The sequence below is a fragment of the Peromyscus californicus genome, unplaced genomic scaffold (genome assembly GCF_007827085.1).
Source record: "Peromyscus californicus insignis strain IS unplaced genomic scaffold, ASM782708v3 Scaffold_8__1_contigs__length_139910024, whole genome shotgun sequence".
Taxonomy (NCBI): Eukaryota; Metazoa; Chordata; class Mammalia; order Rodentia; family Cricetidae; genus Peromyscus; species Peromyscus californicus.
This window is the reverse complement of record NW_026294606.1, coordinates 71,699,278-71,719,479: the sequence shown is the minus strand read 5'-3', so window position 1 is coordinate 71,719,479 and position 20,202 is coordinate 71,699,278. Positions and strand designations below refer to the sequence as shown.

The following is a 20,202-nucleotide window of genomic DNA, read 5'->3' as shown; positions in this document are numbered from 1 at the left end:
ACACCGGCTCCAAAATGGCTCGGAGTCCGCCCGCCCCCTCCCCCCGCCCCCCGCCGGGTCACGTGCTCCCCTCATTCCTTAAGGGCGGCCTGGGAATTAGTGTCGGTGTAGTCGGGCCCGTGGCCGCCCCCTCCCCTGCGCGCCGCGCGCCCAGCCCCCTCCCCTCGCTGCGCGCCGCGACCGCGGCGGCGGTGGCGGCGGCGGCATTTCTCCACAGCGCCACACGCCGCCCACTCGGCGCGGCCCGCTCGGCCCCGCACGCCGCCCCGCCCCCCACCATGTCTCCCGCTCGCGGCGCACACGTCCGCGGGGCCCGCCGCCGGGGGCGCCCGGCCGCTGCCCCCGCTCGGCCCCGCGGAACCTGCGCCGAGTCAGGCCCGCGGAAACAACAGCGGCCGCCCCGCCCGCTGGTGGCCGGGAAGAGGCGCGCGCGGGCAGCAGCCGCCGGGCTGGCTCCGTGCACAGGGGCGGGCGGGCGGGCGGGCCGGCGGGCGGGCGCAGGTAACGGGCCGCCCCGGCTGCCAGCGCGGCTCCCCGCACACCTTTCCCGCGGCGCTTCACCCCCCGGGCACCGCGGGCGTCCCGAGGCAGCGCCAGTGGGATCTGCTTTGCACACACAGTCGTCATTCACACACAAACTCCAAAGAGAATACCGCCCTTCTTGTGGGAACACCACCTTATTTATTCAGGGTACGAGACTTCGATAGGGCTTGAGAACGCTCAAAAAGAGGGGATGCATGCTTCATACTGAAAATTCAAATGCTTAAGAGTTTCCCTCTTAGCCATTTCACATGGGTAAAAACGTGTCAAAAATAGATGGGTGGCGTAACTTCAAAAGGACGCTCTTTTTCTCCTGAAAATGACATCCAGCTCGCATGGTCCTGCAGGAGGCAAGGCGCGTCTGGTTTTCCTCTAGGCTCCTGGGGTCCCAAGTTACAACTGAGTTGCTCTTTCCAGGCTTTTTGAAGCATCCTTAAGTTTCCCCACCAAATCCTAAAAGATGTACAGCTCATGTCACAATTTAGGATACAAGTAAAGAAGCACCCAACTTGGAGGCAGCTGCAAGAAAAAAGTCGGAAGAACACCTAACGAGTCTAAAATTAAAGGTGGTTTTAACCGTTGGCAAATGACTATCAAAAGAAGCGCTTCCCTTACAGGATCTTGTCTTTGAATCAACTATTCAAGTTCTAATTAAAAGAGAATTTCTCACAGAATTTTTGCAGGCGGAGAATATCTAAATTATGTCCACAACTTCTCTAAGGAAGGTTATTATTTACACACATTTTCTAACTTTTTAAAGTGTCATTATTATTTACACTGAAATGACTGCAGATGTCTCTGGAACATTCAATTTCATCCAAATTTCCAGGGATGATCTTCATTTTATTTAATTGGTAAGAAATAAATTCGTTGCCATACCCATCAATCAACGAAAATTTCAATTCCTCAACTTTACATTGACAATATAAACAGTTTTAAGAACTTATGTGACTTTCCCTTTATAGAGTAATTTAAAAACTGCTGCTTAAAAATACAACTTCGGAAGTTTAATTTGTGAAAGGCATTTTTAAATCTTTGCTCTTACTTTTGCCCAGTTTTACTGAATCAGACAAATTGAAGGAAAGTATACTGAACACAACATTTTAGAAGTATGTTTTAATTAGAACAGCAAATATAGGCTACTCAAAATATTCCTAGCTTACTTTGAAAAGTGAAGTCTATGTTAAATTTCTGCCATTCTCCTTTGCCAGTAAGTCCTGAAGCATCCTTCATTATCTGATGACAGGCAGATAGATGGCAGCTCTAAACAGAAAGGAGCATACTCAAAGAGCCTCATACTGTACCTGTAACTCTTCCATGCTGCAGCTAAAACTAATCTCTGGGGAGGACCTGGAATCACTGTTCTATGGAAGAAAAAAATGCTGTTTATTTAAATCAAGGAAATGAAAATTTTTGTTACACATTTCATTTTTAGACAAGGATCTATACCTACCTCTACATTTAAGGTCACCAAATATCCAGGTCGGTACATCTTATGAAGTTGATTGGTCTAAAACAACACAAAACACCAGTCTTTAACCTAATTTAAAAAGTTCCCTAAACCCCTCTATAGAGAGTTTGTTAAACTTTACCTTTATCTGATATTCCAAGCGCCAAGAAACATCAGTTATATGAGGGAGAGACCTGCCTATACTGAAAGACAAGGATAATTTTGTAGTATCTACCAAAAAACTTTCAGTATCTGCTAAATGATGTCCTCCTCTCCTCCACCCACTTCATCCCACTCTGAACTTAAGGTACTGTTGAACTTCATCTTCAAAAGAGTAAAAGCATCTAAGATGAAGTCAGGCTCCACCTTTAAAAACATTAGCTTAACTTCAATTGTTCCCCATGCCCTTTGGCCCCTTTATTTTGGGTCAGGATCCCAGGATTTTGGGCCGTGTTTTGTTTCACACCAGCACACTCCATTCATTACCCACAAGTGAGAAGTGCCCCAGCTTGACACCTAATACAGTACCTACCTTCCCAGTAGGATTTCAAGAGAATTCTTATTATTCTGGGGAGGAGGGGAAAAAAAAAAAGAAGAAAACACATTTTTGCAAACAGAACGGGGAAAGGGGACTAATTGTTAATTTAAAAGTTTAAAGTAAGTAACCTGATACTCCGTACAAAATATTTCTATTCGATCTTGGTCAAATTTACAGTCTTCGAGGTAAGTGCTGGAGGGGTGGGAAAACAAACCGAGGTTTAGTCTCCGTCTTTAAGGACTGAAATTACAATCACAAAGATACCACTTAACAATCCCTGGGCGTTTAGTTAGAGCCTGTACCTTAGAGTGGCTTTGTCAAGTCCGTGCTTCCCTGCCTCCAGAATGCAAGTTGCAGCTGCCGCATGACAATGCTTTAAGACCACTGGGTCGATATGTTTCAGGCCTGGGTGATCTAAAATAAATTAATTGCTAATGATTACAGATTCTCTAGACCCCCTGTTCCGAAGAGGGATATTTCGGTTTGGGTAAAACTTCCTTTCCAAAAAGATAACAAAAATTCAAGTGTCAATGAATGAGATGAACAAGGTCAACTGCAAAACAATAAAGAGAATAATACATCAATAATCTGCTGTCAATCTCTCTTCAATTACCTTCTTTTATTTTGTCTTAATATTTTTAAAAATACCAGGCCTCAGAGAAAAGGGGGCAGTGGTTGCTGGGCCGACTGGAAGCAAGGGAGAAACTGAAGGTGGCTTACACAGTGTAAATTTCAAAATGAACAACTTTGAAAAAATGACATTTTAGAGTAATTGGTTCCGTGGACATAAATACACAAGGAAGCTTGACGGGAGGGCATACACTAGAATATACAACAGAAGTTTCAAAATCGCACTAGTTTACACACACACACACACACACACACACACACACACACACACACACACCCCGCTCTGAGATTAACCCAGGTGGTGGTTACTATTTTTTGCTTGAAGACCAGCTTCCACTTTCATACTTTTTGTCCCAGTGTCTAGTATGAAACCGGGGGTGAGGGGTTGGGGGCGGGGGACGCACACAACCAAAGAGATCTGAATTGTGTTGATACATTTGAGGAAATAACCTAGACGTGATCTGTCTTGAAGTACGCTCTTAATCCATAATGCCAACTGCATTCTGCGACCAGACATTTAAAACTGTCTCTCTTCCTGGTAACCGCTGCAGAACAAAACATTATGCGCCCTACTCGAAGGTTCTGGGAGAAGAACCTGGATTTAACGCACAGAACTACGGTGTTGGAGTGATCACAGGATCCCGAGGTGTTCTCTAGGGTGGAAAATGTCAATGCTATTTGACCCAGCTGAAACAGACCCTTTTCAACCCCCTCTAGCCCAGCCGAGAGAGCATGAATCACAGGACCTCCCCAGTTGAAGTCCAAGTGTCAAAACAGCCGCAGCCTCCGAGAAGGCTGAAAACCCCACACATTTAGGCCACAAACAAGACTTGAACGCGGCTTTACAAAGGAACAAAGAGACTGGCAGGCAAACCAGGCCAGGAGCGTGGAGCTGGCCGCCTGCAGGTGCCCTGCAGGGGCTGAACGGCGCTCGGGGCCCGCTCGGGTCCCCACACTCGGGCCGAGCGCTGGGCGAAGCCCGGGGACTTGCCCGGGCCGGGGCTGTGCCCACGGCGCCGGGCTGGCGGCTCTGCCGGGCGCCCCTCCGCCCAGGCCACGGCGGCGAGCGAGCCGCTTACCTAGCGCGGCCTCGTCCGTCCGGGCGTCCAGCAGGCTCTGGAAAGCCGCCCGGAGGAGAAGCGCGAAGGCGTTGGAGTCAAAGGAGCCGGGATCCGCCAGCGTCTGGATGCCTCTCTGCACATACTCCGAGAGCTCCATTGTGAGCGCGCCGTGACCTTCGACATGCGCACCACGTGACTCCCCGACGCGCGCCCAGCTGATCGGCCGCGCGCGCCCGCGGCCCGGGCGGCTCGGGGAGGTTCGGCGACGGCTCGGGACGGTTCGGGGAGGTTCGGGCCGCGGCTCGGGGAGGTTCGGGAGGGTTCGGGCAAAGCTCGGGCGGCGGCTGGGCCTCTCGGCCTCGGCCGCCCTGCGGGCCTTGCGCCGAGCGCCCCGGCCTTTCCTACTCTGTTGGTGCCGCTGGCCTCGGCCTCGGCCTCGGCGGCCGCAGTCGCCCATTGGATGCGCTTGGCGCTCACCTGGGACCGCACCCGCTCTGTCCCCACCGGGCCCGGTGCCGAGAGGCGCGGGAATCCCTCCGCCGCCCGTGCGGCGGGACGCTGGGCTTCGGGACGGCGGGAGGCTGCGTGCGTGCCAGCCTAACCCGCAGCGCTGCCCTTTTGTGAAGCTGTAGACGGCGAAATGTACCGATTTCCCCTTGTCTTTGTCACCTCGGGAATAAGGCAATAGATCCCTGCGTTGTGTGCACGGAGACACAGGCATAAAGAGCGGGGGGGTGCGCGCGCCGGACTTAACAATTGGGAGATTAATAAATTATTCATGAACATATTTGACAGGATTATTAAAATTTTTTATATGCTACTGCAAATAAATACCTTTCAAAAGCGCTCTGTGATATGCATTCTGTGCTCCCAAACTCATTACGTCCGTGGCTTTAATTACTCAATCAACAGTCTTCATAAATATATATGAGATAGTTATCTTAGGAAACTTCGGTTAGGAATGGCAGGATCTTTAGTAGAAATGAATTACTTTTTCAGATACCCACAACTTCAAAGACAAATCCTGTGTAAAGTTTAACTTCCCCTTTTTTTTCACTCCGAAGGTGGTTTAGGAAAACAAGAATAGTTCTTTGTAAAGAAAACCGCGAAGTAAGATACATTAGACATTTTTTAAAATCAAGAGAGTTTGAAAACAGAAGAAGGAGGAGGAGGAGGAGGAGGAGGAGGAGGAGGAGGAGGAGGAGGAGGAGGAGGAAGAAGAAGAAGAAGAAGAAGAAGAAGAAGAAGAAGAAGAAGAAGAAGAAGAAGAAGAAGAAGAAGAAGAAGAAGAAGAAGAAGAAGAAGAAGAAAATTCCAGTTCTTGAAGGCTGAGGGAAAGGGCCATGGAACAAGAAATGTGTTTTACTCTTCCGGAGCGATAATATGTAACGCCAGATTCAACACGAAATACTCTTGTTTGCCCTAATTTAGGTGCCTGTTTGTGGGGGGAAGGTTGTTATTAATGAATAAAGTCAATATGCCACGTTACACCGACGTGTGGACGGTACCCCTCTTCACAGTAACAGGACGCAAATGGAATGTTTTCGCCTCCAACAAGTTGAATAGCGCTGCTCAGCCAGCTTTGAAAGCACGTGCAGTCCTTCTCTAGGTGAGAACACAGCAGCAGGAAAGGCTTAGAGGTCTCCTTAGGGCTTTAGGGAACAAATACCCATTAATTATGCTCTTTTTTTCTTTCCATTTCTCCATTTCTTTTAAAATTCTGAACCCCCATAAAATGACAGTTGAAAAATTTCAAGATACTTATTTTACAGGACAGAACCATCTATATGTTAATTTTAACAACACCCAAACACTGTATTTATTATATATTTTATGACCACTGAGTGTTACCACTCAAATAGAATTTGAGTTGATAACTCTGATCAAACTTTAGTATCAAAAATGGAAAGATTAGTGTGTGAGCATGGGCTTTTGAAATGCAGTTTTAAAAAAGAATAGTAAGCACGTGGTAGTGAGTTTATCTTCATAAAAGCTAAGAAATGGTTGTTTTTCCCTCTAGCCCTCACATTACTCTCTTGCCCATGTGTCAGTAGTTGGAGGATATGTGTCTCTTCTGTCTAAATATATTCATATGTTAGGCCCCCAAAATGGGTACATTTCCAGTTCTCACAAAAAAGTTAAACCATAATGTTTTCTCATGCTAAAATTTGGATTTTCTTACTATAGGTCAATTTCTTTTTATTCTCTTTGGTGAAGGCACAGGATTAAATATTTCATTTAATAAACGTGTGCCTTTGATAAACTGTGGCAATGTATAGAAACACGATCATCAAATTCATGCTGTAGACTTCCTCGACCACAGTCATAAAATCAATGCATTTTATATTGTTAGAAAAACTGAGTAACATTCTGAAAGTGAGCAAGTAAGAACTTAAAATTTTTGCTTCCATGGCTGAAAACAGCTTTGAAACTTCCATTAAACTTTACAAATTTTTGCAGACTCACTCAAAGACTGTATCTGACCTCAAAGGGCATTTTAAAAGAATGCTTTTAGGGAGCTGAAAAATAACAGTATTTAAATATCTTCATGTCAACAATGTGGCTTGCTCTTTTGTTACAAATATTGAAGTATCAGGTACTGATAAATTTGTTTTGCTATTTAGGAACCTAGAAGTTATTTCAAGAACTAAAGAACATCATTTTAAACAATGTTTTAGAGTTTCAGAGCACAGTGTATCCTTTCAACAGGCTGTTGTTTTAACAGCTGAATGTTGGTCACTGCACTGCCATTATAATGGCAAGTGACCAGGGCTTTAATGTGATCTCTGTGTTCAGCCTTCTCCAAAGGCCTTATTGCTGTATGTTTGTTAGTTTTATGAATTAAAAAAAAATTTTTTTTTTAGGTGAGCAAGTACTTTTGCTTTTGTGCAAAGCAAGCTGAGAGAAAGTATTCTTGTAGATTAAAGAGGCCATTAGACATCTGCGGGTAAGAAATCAAAACTAACATTCGGGAAGACCTACAAGATATCCAAAAGTTTGCCAGACTATGAGAAAGAAGGTCTGTTTGATTCCGGCCCATCAAACAACCTGCTCGTTTTCTATGGAGAGAGATGGCAACAAGCATGTAAAGGCTACCCATACAAAAGAAACCATTTTGCTTATTATTCCCAATACGTTGTCTTTGATGGTTAATTATAATAAACTCTTGAAAAATTCACTAATAAAAATGGAATTTATTGTTTTTTTTTTTTCTGCTAACCTTATCACAACTGGACAGTTGAAAGAAACATTTAACTGATATACACGACCTTTGAAGAGTTTAGGTCAAAAGCATTTCAGTACAGTTTATAAGACTATCCACACACATTTATTTTATTAAGTATCTTAACTTGGTCAGGCACAAATTGGGCCTAGAGATTTGAATGGTCAGGTTTTTGCACATTCAGGATCATAGAGTTCAAGTAACCTGAGTAATAAGAGGAGATACTAAAGCTTTTATTTTTGAGTTAATATATAAAATGAAATGTCAAATAATTTTTAAAATGGCCATTGCTACAATAATTAATTTAGAAGCATATAACAGTTTTCCTCAAAGTGGTCTAGCTTAGTCTGTATATGTAGATTTAAGAACAAAATGCAAGTTCACTTCAATGGAGTCAGAGTCAAAAATGGGAGGAAAAGTGAGATGTGAGGTAACTTTAAAAAAATTGGAACCACAGAAGTAGAAATCCATGATAAAACTTTCTCTTAAAACACTCAGAAAAAGCCATGATTATGATTTTGCACAAGTATTTTGGGTTTTCTCCTTGAAATTTTAATTTAAGATATTGAAATTAAATACTAAATTGCTTAATTTCCATTTTGATAAGATTTTTCACCATTTTGAACTGTTTTGTTATTATTAAATGAATACATGTAAAGTATAATAACTTCAAAATTGGACAATAAGGAAAATTAAATAGATTAAATCTAAGATTCAAAAAGGCCAAAGCATTACGTTGATAAGAATTTTTTTTTTTTTTAAGGCAACATCTGAAGGCCTTTCCTGAAAGAAGGACACTAATTTTGTTAAAACTTTGGAAATAGAGAATTCTATAGTCAAGATAGTGACAGGAAATCTTTTGCATGTCTGAAGCGACATGTGGGGACTGCTGCCACTGGTGCCATGCACAGTTTTGTTAGCTACTAAGGGAAGAATAAGACGACTGTAAAATGAAAGGGGCACACATGAACATCAAGTTACATATTTCTAATATCAGGTCTTTGTAACTAATCAGTGTAGGAAATAAGAAAGATCTTTCAGACAGACTTTCTACATATTAATAAATAATTTCTTCTCTTTAGGGACAGGGTAACATAACAATAATGGTGCCCAAGTCCTTACTCTGAAGCAAAGCGGTTCAGTTACATGGGAAGACATGAGCCACAGATGCCAACGCTGTGAAAGAGAAAGAAGGAAATGCTTCCTGAGAAGGAAGTGGACGAGCAAATGCCGCTTGTCAAAAGATGAAGGCAAATTTTAATTACAAGGTGAAGAAACTAGGAAGAAATGAGAAAAAGAATATTCATGCATCATTCAAGGAGAAAAGAAAGGGCAGAATTTTAAGTCTTGGAATTTCTGCACAAATAGGAAACACTAATTTGTCTTTAAACTCATCCAGTGGCCTAAGTGACTGCTATTTCCTTAAAAAAAAAAAAACGATTAAAAGCAAGTGTACTCCAGAAACAACATTGTTTTTATTTCCATCACCAGGGAACAGCTGTGACAATTAGGAGTTGGTAAGTCATCTAGCAATTTCTATAAAATAGATGAAATAGAACACTTAGACAAAAAAAAAAAAAAAAAATAGGCCCTCGATAGCAGGGTTTCTCTCTCTCTCTCTCTCTCCTTAAAGTATAAAGATCACAGCTTCAGTTTCCAACGTCATTTTGATTCGGTCATTTGTGAATGACCCATGGTTGAGCTAAAAGAGAATAAAAAATGAAGCACAGACTTGTGGAGACAAGTTCATGCCAATATATCAAATTCCTTGTGAGTACAGTCTGTTCATTACATTGTTAGGAGATTTTTAAGAAGAGAGAAAGGAAGAGAGAGAAATAAAAAGTAAGGAAGTGGGTGGAAGCAGGAAGAAGAAAGATCAGAGTTCACTGGTTCCCACAGAGCATCGTGGTAACATTCCAGGTGAACTGGGTGGGTCATCACCTATGGTGTTCAGAAACCCTTTGGTTTCCAGGTGTTCCATATCTCAACCACAGCAGGGACTGTCAGACAGTATTTTCCCTCTTTGCTTCTAGAAATATTCTCAGGCCTCAGAAATTGGAATTTTAGTCAGATCCATGAATTCCAGCAAAACCACAAACAAACAGGCCTATGCCAGGTAATATGGTTGCCTATAGCAATAATTTTTAAAGTTTGTATTTTGAGAGCATGCTTTTCACATATTAAAATTTAAAGTGTAAATACCTCTTTTATTTTAATCAAGAGAATTTAACTTTCAAAGGTAAATCAAAACAAAACGAGAAAAGGGAAAGGAATGTTTTATGGATTAAAACGCAGATGACGAGACTGTCCTTGTTTATAAACTGCAAGAGTTGACTATTCTCACTTATCAAACGATACATTCTGGCAGGAAAATTACATGTAGAAAGGATGTTTTGAATAACTGCATTATAAACACTAAAAAGACTATGTTAAACGTACTTTGAACTCACTTAAAATAAGCATTTAAAAGAAAATTAAATTTTAAAAGAGACTGGGGGTGTAGCTCAGCAACAGAACACTTGCTTAGCGCATGCAAGGCCCTGGATTCAATCCCTAACACAGCTAAAAACAAACCCACAAACATGCAAATGACTTTTAAAGAGCTTAGCAAAGAAAGGTCTAGGGAAAAAAAAAGGGGTTTTTTTTTTTTTTTTTTTCAGAATAGATGTGAGATTTATTAATGAGCCTGCTTTGGTGGGGTGTAGAGGAATTCATCGGTGGAAGCCCTCAGGCATGCAGAGCTTGCCTTTCCAGGGAATCACAACCGGGATGTGTTTGACCCCCACATCAGAGATGAGTTTGGCGACCATATCTTCAAATTCATCTACAGTAAGCTTGCTGAAGCCCCACTTCTTCAAGATGGGGATCTTCTGGTGGCCAGGGAACTTGAACTTGGCTCTACAAAGTCCATCACAAGTCCATACTCTGCAGCTTGATGAAGATGGACTTGATGACCTCATGACCTCCCTCACCAAGGTTTCCAAGGTGCTTTAGAGCAACCTGTAGAAGCAACAGGTTATATACATTACCAACGAGACGGCTGTTAACAGTCAATAAAAGTTTTAGAATGTTTTGAAATACATATACAATTTAAAATAATACTGGCTTAGAACTTAATATTTTAATTATGATTATTAATGAATATGTTATTTTCAACAAAATCCATATTCTATTTCTCCTTCCAAAATAAAACATAGACTTGAAACAATTTTGTAAGCAGTTCAGCCAAAAAAGTAATTTGTAGGAAATCTTAGTAGTTCCACTTTCTCAAATTTCTTGCATAGATAGAATTTTTCTGAACAACCTTTGCATCATTATACTAACTTCAAAAAAAAAAATTTTTTTTATTGTTGAGAAAGCAAGTACCACAAAAACAGATACAACTTTCCTACTGTTTATTCCCGTGCATTCAGTTTTTTCTCTTTGTTCATTAGTTTATTAAGGTTTAAAATATAATGTTGTAATTTCTTCAAATGTCACATTCTAAATTAGAATTGTTTTCTTTGTGTTTCTGGGGATTTATCCAGGGCCGTGTGCTTGCTAAGTAAGCATAGTCCCAAGCCCAGGATAGAGGCCTCTGTGCAAGCATTTTCAGTGCAAGCATTTTCTGTGCAAGCATTTTCAGTGCAAGCATTTTCAGTGCAAGCATTTTCAGTGCAAGCATTTTCTGTGCAAGCATTTTCTGTGCAAGCATTTTCTGTGCAAGTATTTTCTGTGCAAGCATTTTCTGTGCAAGCATTTTCAGTGTAAGCATTTTCAGTGCAAGCATTTTCAGTGCAAGCATTTTCTGTGCAAGCATTTTCAGTGCAAGCATTTTCTGTGCAAGCATTTTCAGTGCAAGCATTTTCTGTGCAAGCATTTTCATCCACGTTTTAAGGAAAGGGATTGGGTTGAGGCAAATTTTACAAAATCTTTTCCTTTTCTTTTTTCTTCTCCTGCCTGGGGCTGGGGTTCAAACTGAGGAACACGCAGGCTAGGTAAGTACTCTGCCACTGGGCTACATCCCCGGGCCCATAAAATCTTTTTAATGTAATAAAATACCAAGAAAATATTGTTAACTGTTAACAGGGTGAAACGGGGAATTGTATTATATAGTCAATTTAGTCCATGAAATTAGAAACCTGGACCTCTATTACCAGTATTTACGTAATTACTCAACTCCACAGGCTTGTGTGTGTGTCTGTGTGTGTGTGTGTGTGTGTGTGTGTGTGTATAGAAATAGGTCTTTATCATTTGGAGTACCTTAAAATCATCATAAAATAATAATTTAAATCTTATTTATAGTTCTCTATAAAATCCAGGTCAAGAAATAAAAATTTCAGAGAATAATAATAATACGGATGGATGGAAATGTATGGGGCGGCGGTGGAGAGATCCCAGATACTCTGAACTGCACAGAAAATGCTTGCACAGAAAATGCTTGCACTGAAAATGCTTGCACTGAAAATGCTTGCACTGAAAATGCTTACACAGAAAATGCTTGCACAGAAAATGCTTGCACTGAAAATGCTTGCACAGAGGCCTCTATCCTGGGCTTGGGACTATGCTTACTTAGCAAGCACACGGCCCTGGGTAAATCCCCAGAAACACAAAGAAAACAATTCTAATTTAGAATGTGACATTTGAAGAAATTGCAACATTATATTTTAAACTTTAATAAACTAATGAAACAAAGAGAAAAAACTGAATGCACGGGAATAAACAGTAGGAAAGATGTATCTGCTTTTGTGGTACTTGTTTTCTCAACAGCCAGAAAATGAAATAAGCTTTTCTTTGCTTTTTTAAAAAAACAGTGAAATGTTCTTAATTTTTAATTTTTATTTATTTTTATTTATGAGACAGAATTTCTCTGGGTAGCCCGAGCTATGCTGGAATTCACTCTGTAGACAGGCTAGCCTCAAACTCAGAGATCTGCCTGCCTCTGCCTCTCAAGTACTGGGATTAAAGGCGTGCGCCACCATGCCTGGCCCTCATAAACTTTTCTTAACTCAAGACAGAGAATTTTAAATGAAGCCCGAGTATAACAGGTAAATATATACCAATGATGTATAATATATGACATATACAGGCCCAAGTATAATATATAAATATATATATTTCTTAAATAGCAGAAGAAAATTGTTAGTTTTTCTAAAACAATAATAGTGTCATACATGTATTTGTGGATAAAAATGAAGAACAGTTTCCTAAGACCACAGGCACCAATGAAAGTGACAGGTTTTGTTCCATAAATTACTTTAGACAATATACATTCTCCTTTGCAAACCTGTCGTTCTTGGGCTGGAGGGTTGGCTTAGCAGTTAATACCTGTTCAGTTCCCAGCACTCACACGGTGGATCACAACCACCCATAACTCCGATTCCAGAAGATCCAATGCCCTCTTCTGACTACTTTAGGCATCAGGCATGCATGGGGTGCACATACACACATACAGGCAGAATACTCAAATATAACATAAAATAGATAAATCTAAGAAAAAATTTAATTAAGTCTTTCTTTTAGCAATATGCACTAGAAATATTGGGAAATATTGATTTTTTTATTTATTAGTAATAACGATAGGAAAATATATTCTACATATATTGTTATAGTTTTTGAAAATTACCTTAGATGGTTTTGGTAACAAAATGGATGTAAATAAAAATATAAGGATACATCTTTTGTGAGATATTTTAACCAATGATTAAAGAGAATCTTCAAACTGATACTTCTAAATTAATTTACAATTCATTTTTTATTTCTTTATTTCTAAGTTGCTATGATCAATATTTGTTTATAGAGACAGTGGCATTTAATGTTTAAGCTGAGTCATAATAATAGTCTGTTAAATTAAAATCAAGAGCAACTATAGGAAAGTAGTCATTTTGAAAGCAAACACCCTGCCACGTGGAGGCAGGCAGCATGTCTCATAAGTAACAGACTCAAATATTTACCTCAGCCAACAAGTGTCTGTCCATTGACGTAAACGGTTTAAAGACAAGTTAATTGTATTTGCTTAAGCCTTTTCTTAGTTCCCTTTATTAGAATTCTAGAAAATAGTATTCAGTCTTGGTCAGATTTAACATACAGTATCAATATGATTCCTAAGGTGGTTTTTAGAAAACGTCTCTGTGGGTGGGAAAGAGGGCTCAGTAGTTTTAAGAGCACCCGTGGCTTCTCTCAAAGGACCAGCGGTTTGGTTCCCAGCCCCAACATGGTGCCTCACAACCTTCTGAACCCCAGTTGCAGGGGATCCCATACCCTCTTCTGGCCTGTGTGGGCAGTGCATGCACATGGAGCGCACAAGACACCCATACACATTAAAAAAAAAAAAATTAAAAATAAATAAATCTTTAAAAAGAAAGAAAGAAAGAAGCCACCAGGGCTATGAGTACAGCTCAATGGAGTGTGTGCTTTGCATAGCAACCCCCTGAGCGGAGTCTCCGCACCGGCAAAGAAAGCCAAGTATGTAGCGCAGCTGACTGAGTGTTTGCTCCGCGTGTGCAAAGCTCCAGGTTTCATCTCCGGCACCTCCCAAAGCAGACACCGTGATCCACTCCTGTAAGCTCAGCATGCCGAGATGGACGCCGGAGGGCCAGGTGCTCAAGGTCATTCTCAACTACATGGAGAATTTGAAGTTAGCCTGGGCTACATGAGATCCATCTAACTAAATAAATATTTTAAGTCGGGGGTGGTGGTACAAGCATTTAATCCCAGCACTCAGACAGGTGGATCTCTGAGTTCAAGGCCAGCCTGGTCTACAGATCGAGTTCTAGGACAGCCAGGGCTATGCAGAGAAACCCTGTCTCAAAAAAACAATTTTATTTATTAATTAATTTTTTTTTTAATTTAAGAAAGCTGTTCCAACTCAGCCCTAAAAGGGATGTCTCCATCAAATCCTTCCTCTCAGGAATCAGGGAACCCTGCGGAAGAAGAGGCAGAAAGAGTGTAAGAACCGGAAGGGATGGAGGACACCAAGAAGACAAGCCTCCTAAATCAACACGATCAAAGCTCACATGAAGTCACAGACTGCGGCAGCATGCACGCACAGGGCCTGCCCCGGTCTGCACCGAGTCTCTGCGTGTATACTAACGGCTTCCAGTTCAGTGTTTTTATGAGATTCCCGAGTGCGAACATGCAGGTCTCTGGTTTCTTGTGCCTTCTCTTGACCTCTCTTCCTTCTGTTTATTTGTTTTGTTCGATTCCAATGTGTTAGTTTTTGTTTTATCTGACTGTATTTTATTTTATGATTATCCCTTTGAAGCCTCTTTGTTTTCTAACGAGAGACAGAAAAGGAGTGGATCTAGAAGGGAGGGGAGGTGGGGAGGAACTGGGAAGAGTAGAGGGAGGGGAAACTGTAATCAGGCGAGGAAAAAAATATATATTTCTAATGAAAGGAAAAAATAAAAGAAAGAAAATTCATAAGAGAGAGACAGAGAGAGAGAGAGAGAGAGAGAGAGAGAGAGAGAGAGAGAGAAAAGAAAGAAAGAAAGAAAGAAAGAAAGAAAGAAAGAAAGAAAGAAAGAAAGAAAGAAAGAAAGAAAGAAAGAGAAAGCTGTTCTGTAGAATCGGCATCAGAATTTCATACAGTTTTGCTTATGACAATTTTTAATTAGATATTTATTTATTTTTAGTGCATAAGAGCGAAGATGATCTCTGCATGGGCATTGGTGTGCTCCGTGCCCATGTGGAGGTCTGGGAGCAGCTTGGTAAAGGTGGTTCTCTCACTCCACTTTGGTCTGGTTCTGGTCCTGGAAGCCAGGCTGTAAGGGTGTACTGCTGAGCCTCCGTGTCTGCCGTCATTATGAAATCACATTTGCTTCTTTATTTATTTGAATGTGGGCCCAGCATGTCATGTGGAGATGCAACTCACGGGTGTGGGTTCTCTCCTTCTACCGTATGGGTCCTGGGGATTGAGATATGCAAAAATCTTCAAATCTTCATTCTACCTATATGAAACATGGTAACAAGAGAATAGCTGTGTTAGGATTCTCTAGCATCACAGAACTTAGATGAATCTCTCTCTCCCTCTCCCTCTCCCTCTCTCTCTTTATATATAGATAGATAGATAGATAGATAGATAGATAGATAGATAGATAGATAGTCTATATATGGACTATATATCCTATACAAAGGCTCTCTATATAGAATATATCCTATATAAAGTCTATATATAGAATGTAGATATTCTATATATAGAATTTATTGGAATGACTTATAAGCTTCAGGCCAATTAATCCAACAATGGCAGGCTGTGAACAGAAAGTCCAAGAATCTAGTAGTTGCTCAGTCCCACAAGGCAGGATATCAGTCTCATCTGGTCTTCTGTACATGCTGGAATCCTGAAGAAGTAGGCTCTTATGTCAGTAAAGGAATGGACTTGCTAGCAAGGTGAGAACAAGCAGGCAAAGAGAAAATCCTCCTTCTTCCACATCCTGATACAGACTTCGAGCAGAAAGTGTAGCCCAGATTAAAGGTGTGTCATCTGCCCCCAGATCCAGATCGAAAATCTGTGTCATTCCACCTCAAAGGTCCAGACTAGAAGTGGATCCACCCACTTCAAACCAAGCAGAAACTCTCACAGGTGTGCCCTCCATTTCTGAACTGTAGTTCATGCCAAATAGAGTCAAGTTGACCACCAGGAATAGCCGTCACGGTAGCCAATACAACTGTATGCATTATAATAGCTCACCATTCTCCGAATGAAAAGTTATCTCATTTTTGTTAAAGATGCTCAAATAATTGCATGATATATTATTAAGGGAACTATAAAGTGACAGTTTTCAGTTATTAGAGTTTATTTTCAGTTCTAAGTAGAACATCGTTTTTTTTCTAATAGCATAATCAGTTATAGCAAGATTGATTGAAAAGGAATATTTAGAACCTTTTTAGACAGCATTCATCCAAAGGTAAAATCACATTTTTTAACAGAAGATTTCCCTAACTTTTCTTTAAAAGTTAATTTTTATCTTAATAATAGTGAAGATCACCAAAAAGTTACACAGATAAGCTATAGTGCCTTCTCAGCATCCACTGAAGTTCAGGGAATTTATAAAATGGATTATAAAAAAAGGCATAGGTGGATACTTTTCACTTTGCTGTTCTTATAAAGAGCCCTTTTATTAGGGAAGTGCCTGGAATATAATAGATAGCCATTAAGAATTTGCTAAATGAATGGAGGTGGGAGAGAACGAGGAATGGAGGAAATCGGGGTCAAGCCCCCCTCCCACCTGCTTCCTCTTTTATGACCTTGGGCTACAGATATTCTCTTTAAGTCTTGTTTTCTCAAGTGTACCATGGCAATGACAAAGACATCGTTTCCAGAGGCCATTGAAAAGCATTCAGAGAAAATGTGTGTGTTTTATACATGCCGTTTCAACCAAATGCAAGAATTTTGTAATTGTGAATTTTGATTTTACTGACACAGATTGCTTCTCAGTTAAGTTTATAGCTGTTGCACATGTGATTAACCATTTGTGGACCCCAAGTTCCTACTTAGAAACTAAAATAAAAATCTTTTTTTTTTTTTTTTTTTTGTTTTTGTTTTTGTTTTTTTTTTTTTTTATTAATTTATTTTGCAATACAATTCAGTTCTACATATCAGTCACGGATTCCCTTGTTCTCCCCCCTCCCGTCCCCCTCACCTTCCCCCCAACCCCCCCCCCATTCCCATCTCCTCCAGGGCAAAGCCTTCCCCACAGACTGAGGTCAACCTGGTAGACTCAGTCCAGGTAGGTCTAGTCCACTCCTCCCAGGCCGAGCCAAACAATCCTGCATAGGCCCCAGGTTTCAAACAGCCAACTCATGCAATGAGCACAAGATCTGGTCCCACTGCCTGGATGCCTCCCAAACAGATCAAGCCAATCAACTGTCTCATCCATTCAGAGGGCCTGATCCAGTGGGGACCCCTCAGCCATTGGTTCATAGTTCATGTGTTTCCATTCATTTGGCTATTTGTCCCTGTGCTTTATCCAACCTTGGTCTCAACAATTCTCACTCATATAAACCCTCCTCATTCTTGCTAATTGGACTCCCAGAGCTCCACCCGGGGCCTAGTCATGGATCTCTGCATCCAACTAAAATAAAAATCTTAGGGGCTGCCTGGTACTGCACTCAGGGACTCAAAAGTGAATCTTTTAGAGTTTTGTTCTGGTTTGGTTTCGTTTGGTTTTTCAAGACAGGGTTTCTCTCTGTAACAGCTCTGGCTGTCCCAGAACTCACTCTGTAGACCAGACTGGCCTCGAACTCATAGAGATCCACCTGCCTCTGCCTCCTGAGTGCTGGGATTAAAAGTGTGCGCCACCATGCCTGGCTAAGAAGTATTATAATAACACTAATCATATTATATCCTCCAAGGTTTCAATAACAATAATTTTCTTACCCTCCCATCTCTTGGTATCATCCTCCCCCAACTCTCAGGAATCTTAGAGTCCACAGTGCCTGTCATAGTCATCCTTAAATCCCTGCCTCTAAAGGAGGGCTAACTAGCTTTTACTACAGGAAAGCTGTTTCTGTTAGTATTATTTTTAAAGTAAGTGTGTGTGTGTGTGTGTGTGTGTGTGTGTGTGTGTGTGTGTGTGAAGGCCAGAGGCATTGGATCTCCCTGAAGTTACAGGTAGTTATGAGCTGTCCCATGATAGATTCTGAGAATTGAACTTGGGGCCTCTGCAAGAGCAGTATGTGCTTTTGACCACAGAACCATCTCTCCAGCCCTCTAGGTTTTCTTGAAACAATTGCTTTGGTTAGTGTTCCCTGGGAAAGTCTCGGGGAGAGCAGGTGAGATGAATCAGTGGGTAAAGGTGTTTGTTGCCAAGGCTGGCAGCTTGAGTTCAGTTCCTGGGACCGACATGATAGGAAGAACAAGTTGACTTACCTGCACATGTGCAAGTGAGTGTGCAAGCGAGTGCACGTGCACACACAAGACACAAATAAATGCGCTTTTTTTTTTTTAAGTCTGGGGAAGCAAAATCAAGATGCATACATATTCTCCTTAGGATGGTCTCTTGTCTTATTTCAGAGAGTGGTTGTCACCCTTTTACTGAGTGATCTGTCATTTGTGATCCCTTCTAATCTGTTTGAAATATCTTCTACGAAGACCCACACGTTCCATAAGGCATTGAGAAAAGAAGCCATGTCTAACAGCAGTGAGAACTCTCATTCACTGTGGACTGAAGGACACAGCATTTGGAATGTAGGGGCTCAAGCCCTATGACTCCACAGTGTGAACAGTTCACCGAGCACTGGGCTCAAGCCCTATGACCCCACAGTGTGAACGGTTCACCGAGCACTGGGCTCAAGCTCCATGACTCCACAGTGTGAACAGTTCACCGAGCACTGGGCTCAAGCTCCATGCATGACCCCACAGTGTGAATGGTTCACCGACCACTGGGCTCAAGCTCCATGACTCCACAGTGTGAACAGTTCACCGAGCACTGGGCTCAAGCCCTATGACCCCACAGTGTGAACGGTTCACCGAGCACTGGCCAATGAGAGCAGCGGTGTCACCACACCACACTCGGGATCAAGTATTACCACATCGAACATGTTTTCAAGCCCCCTTTCGCAGGCATCAGAACTGACCCTCTCCTGAACCCAGAGAACCAATGAACTACTCTACCCCGTTGTAGCTTTGCCATTTCTGGACCATCATGCGACAGGGGAGGCTTTGCGTCTGGTTCCTTTTACCTCACCTAGCAACTTGCGGATTTACCACTATTGGCGCATTGACGGTTCCCTCCTTCTCCTTCCTGCTGTCCCATACACAGGATATACCACCTCGAGTTTCCATTTGCCACTGATGAACACATGGATTGCTTCCGGTTTTTTGGAAAGTATGAGTAAAACCTATATAACGATGTGTGGGCTGAGTTTGTTGTTATTTGATATTTTTAGTTTGTTGAGAGGTATGTTTTTGTTTTGTGGGGAAGCATATTTTTATTGTGTTGGAATAAATGCCGAGGTGTGGAATTGCTCGTGTATATAATATGGGCACACCTAACTTTATAAAGAATTGTCAGAGCCGGGCGGTGGTGGCGCACGCCTTTAATCCCAGCACTTGGGAGGCAGAGGCAGGCGGATCTCTGTGAGTTCGAGGCCAGCCTGGGCTACCAAGTGAGTTCCAGGAAAGGCGCAAAGCTACACAGAGAAACCCTGTCTCGAAAAAACCAAAAAAAAAAAAAAAAAAAAAAAAAAAAAAAAAAAAAAGAATTGTCAGACTATTTCCCATAGTAGCCAGGCCACACTGCATTTCCCCCATTATGGTGTGGTATAGTAAATGGGAAGTTCAGCTGCTTCACGCGCCCTTCCATGTGTGATTTTTTTTTAAGATTTATTTATTTATTATGTATACAGAAGAGGGTACCAGATCTTATTACAGATGGCTGTGAGCCACCATGTGGGTGCTGGGAATTGAACTCAGGACCTCTGGAAGAGCAGTCAGTGCTTTTAACCTCTGAGCCATCTCTCCAGCCCCTCACGTGTGATTTTAAGACTTCTTGCCTCTTCCCTTCTTTTCTAGACAGAACCATGCTATGTTGTCTGTTTTAATAGCCATGTTCTAATACTAGGCTTTTAATGTTCATTTCCCCAGTGACTAATAGTGAGCTCCTTTTCTGTGTTATTTGTAATGCAGTGTTTATTAGTGAAAGTATATTCAAATCTTTGACCTTCCCATCAGGTTATTTGTATCATTGAGTTTTGGGTGCTTTTTATAGATTCTGCATGCATACCTTTCATTAGAGGTTTTGCAAATATTATTGTGGACATCTCATGGCTTGCATTT

At 41.6% G+C, this 20,202-nt stretch overlaps 1 protein-coding gene and 1 pseudogene across 1 annotated transcript; both read right to left on the bottom strand.

Annotated features, from left to right (window-relative positions):
• Positions 1-650: 650 nt before the first annotated feature.
• Positions 651-4,442, bottom strand: Commd3 (COMM domain containing 3). The gene is made up of 8 exons (XM_052728117.1): positions 4,238-4,442; positions 2,831-2,942; positions 2,657-2,720; positions 2,523-2,557; positions 2,133-2,193; positions 1,994-2,050; positions 1,845-1,904; positions 651-993 (listed from the first exon to the last, which is right to left on the bottom strand). Exons 1-8 carry the CDS (start codon positions 4,374-4,376, stop codon positions 934-936), a joined length of 588 nt encoding a protein of 195 aa, XP_052584077.1. The 5' UTR covers positions 4,377-4,442; the 3' UTR covers positions 651-933.
• Positions 4,443-10,414: 5,972 nt separating this feature from the next.
• On the bottom strand, positions 10,415-10,508 carry LOC128104837 (uncharacterized; annotated as a pseudogene).
• Positions 10,509-20,202: the final 9,694 nt, after the last annotated feature.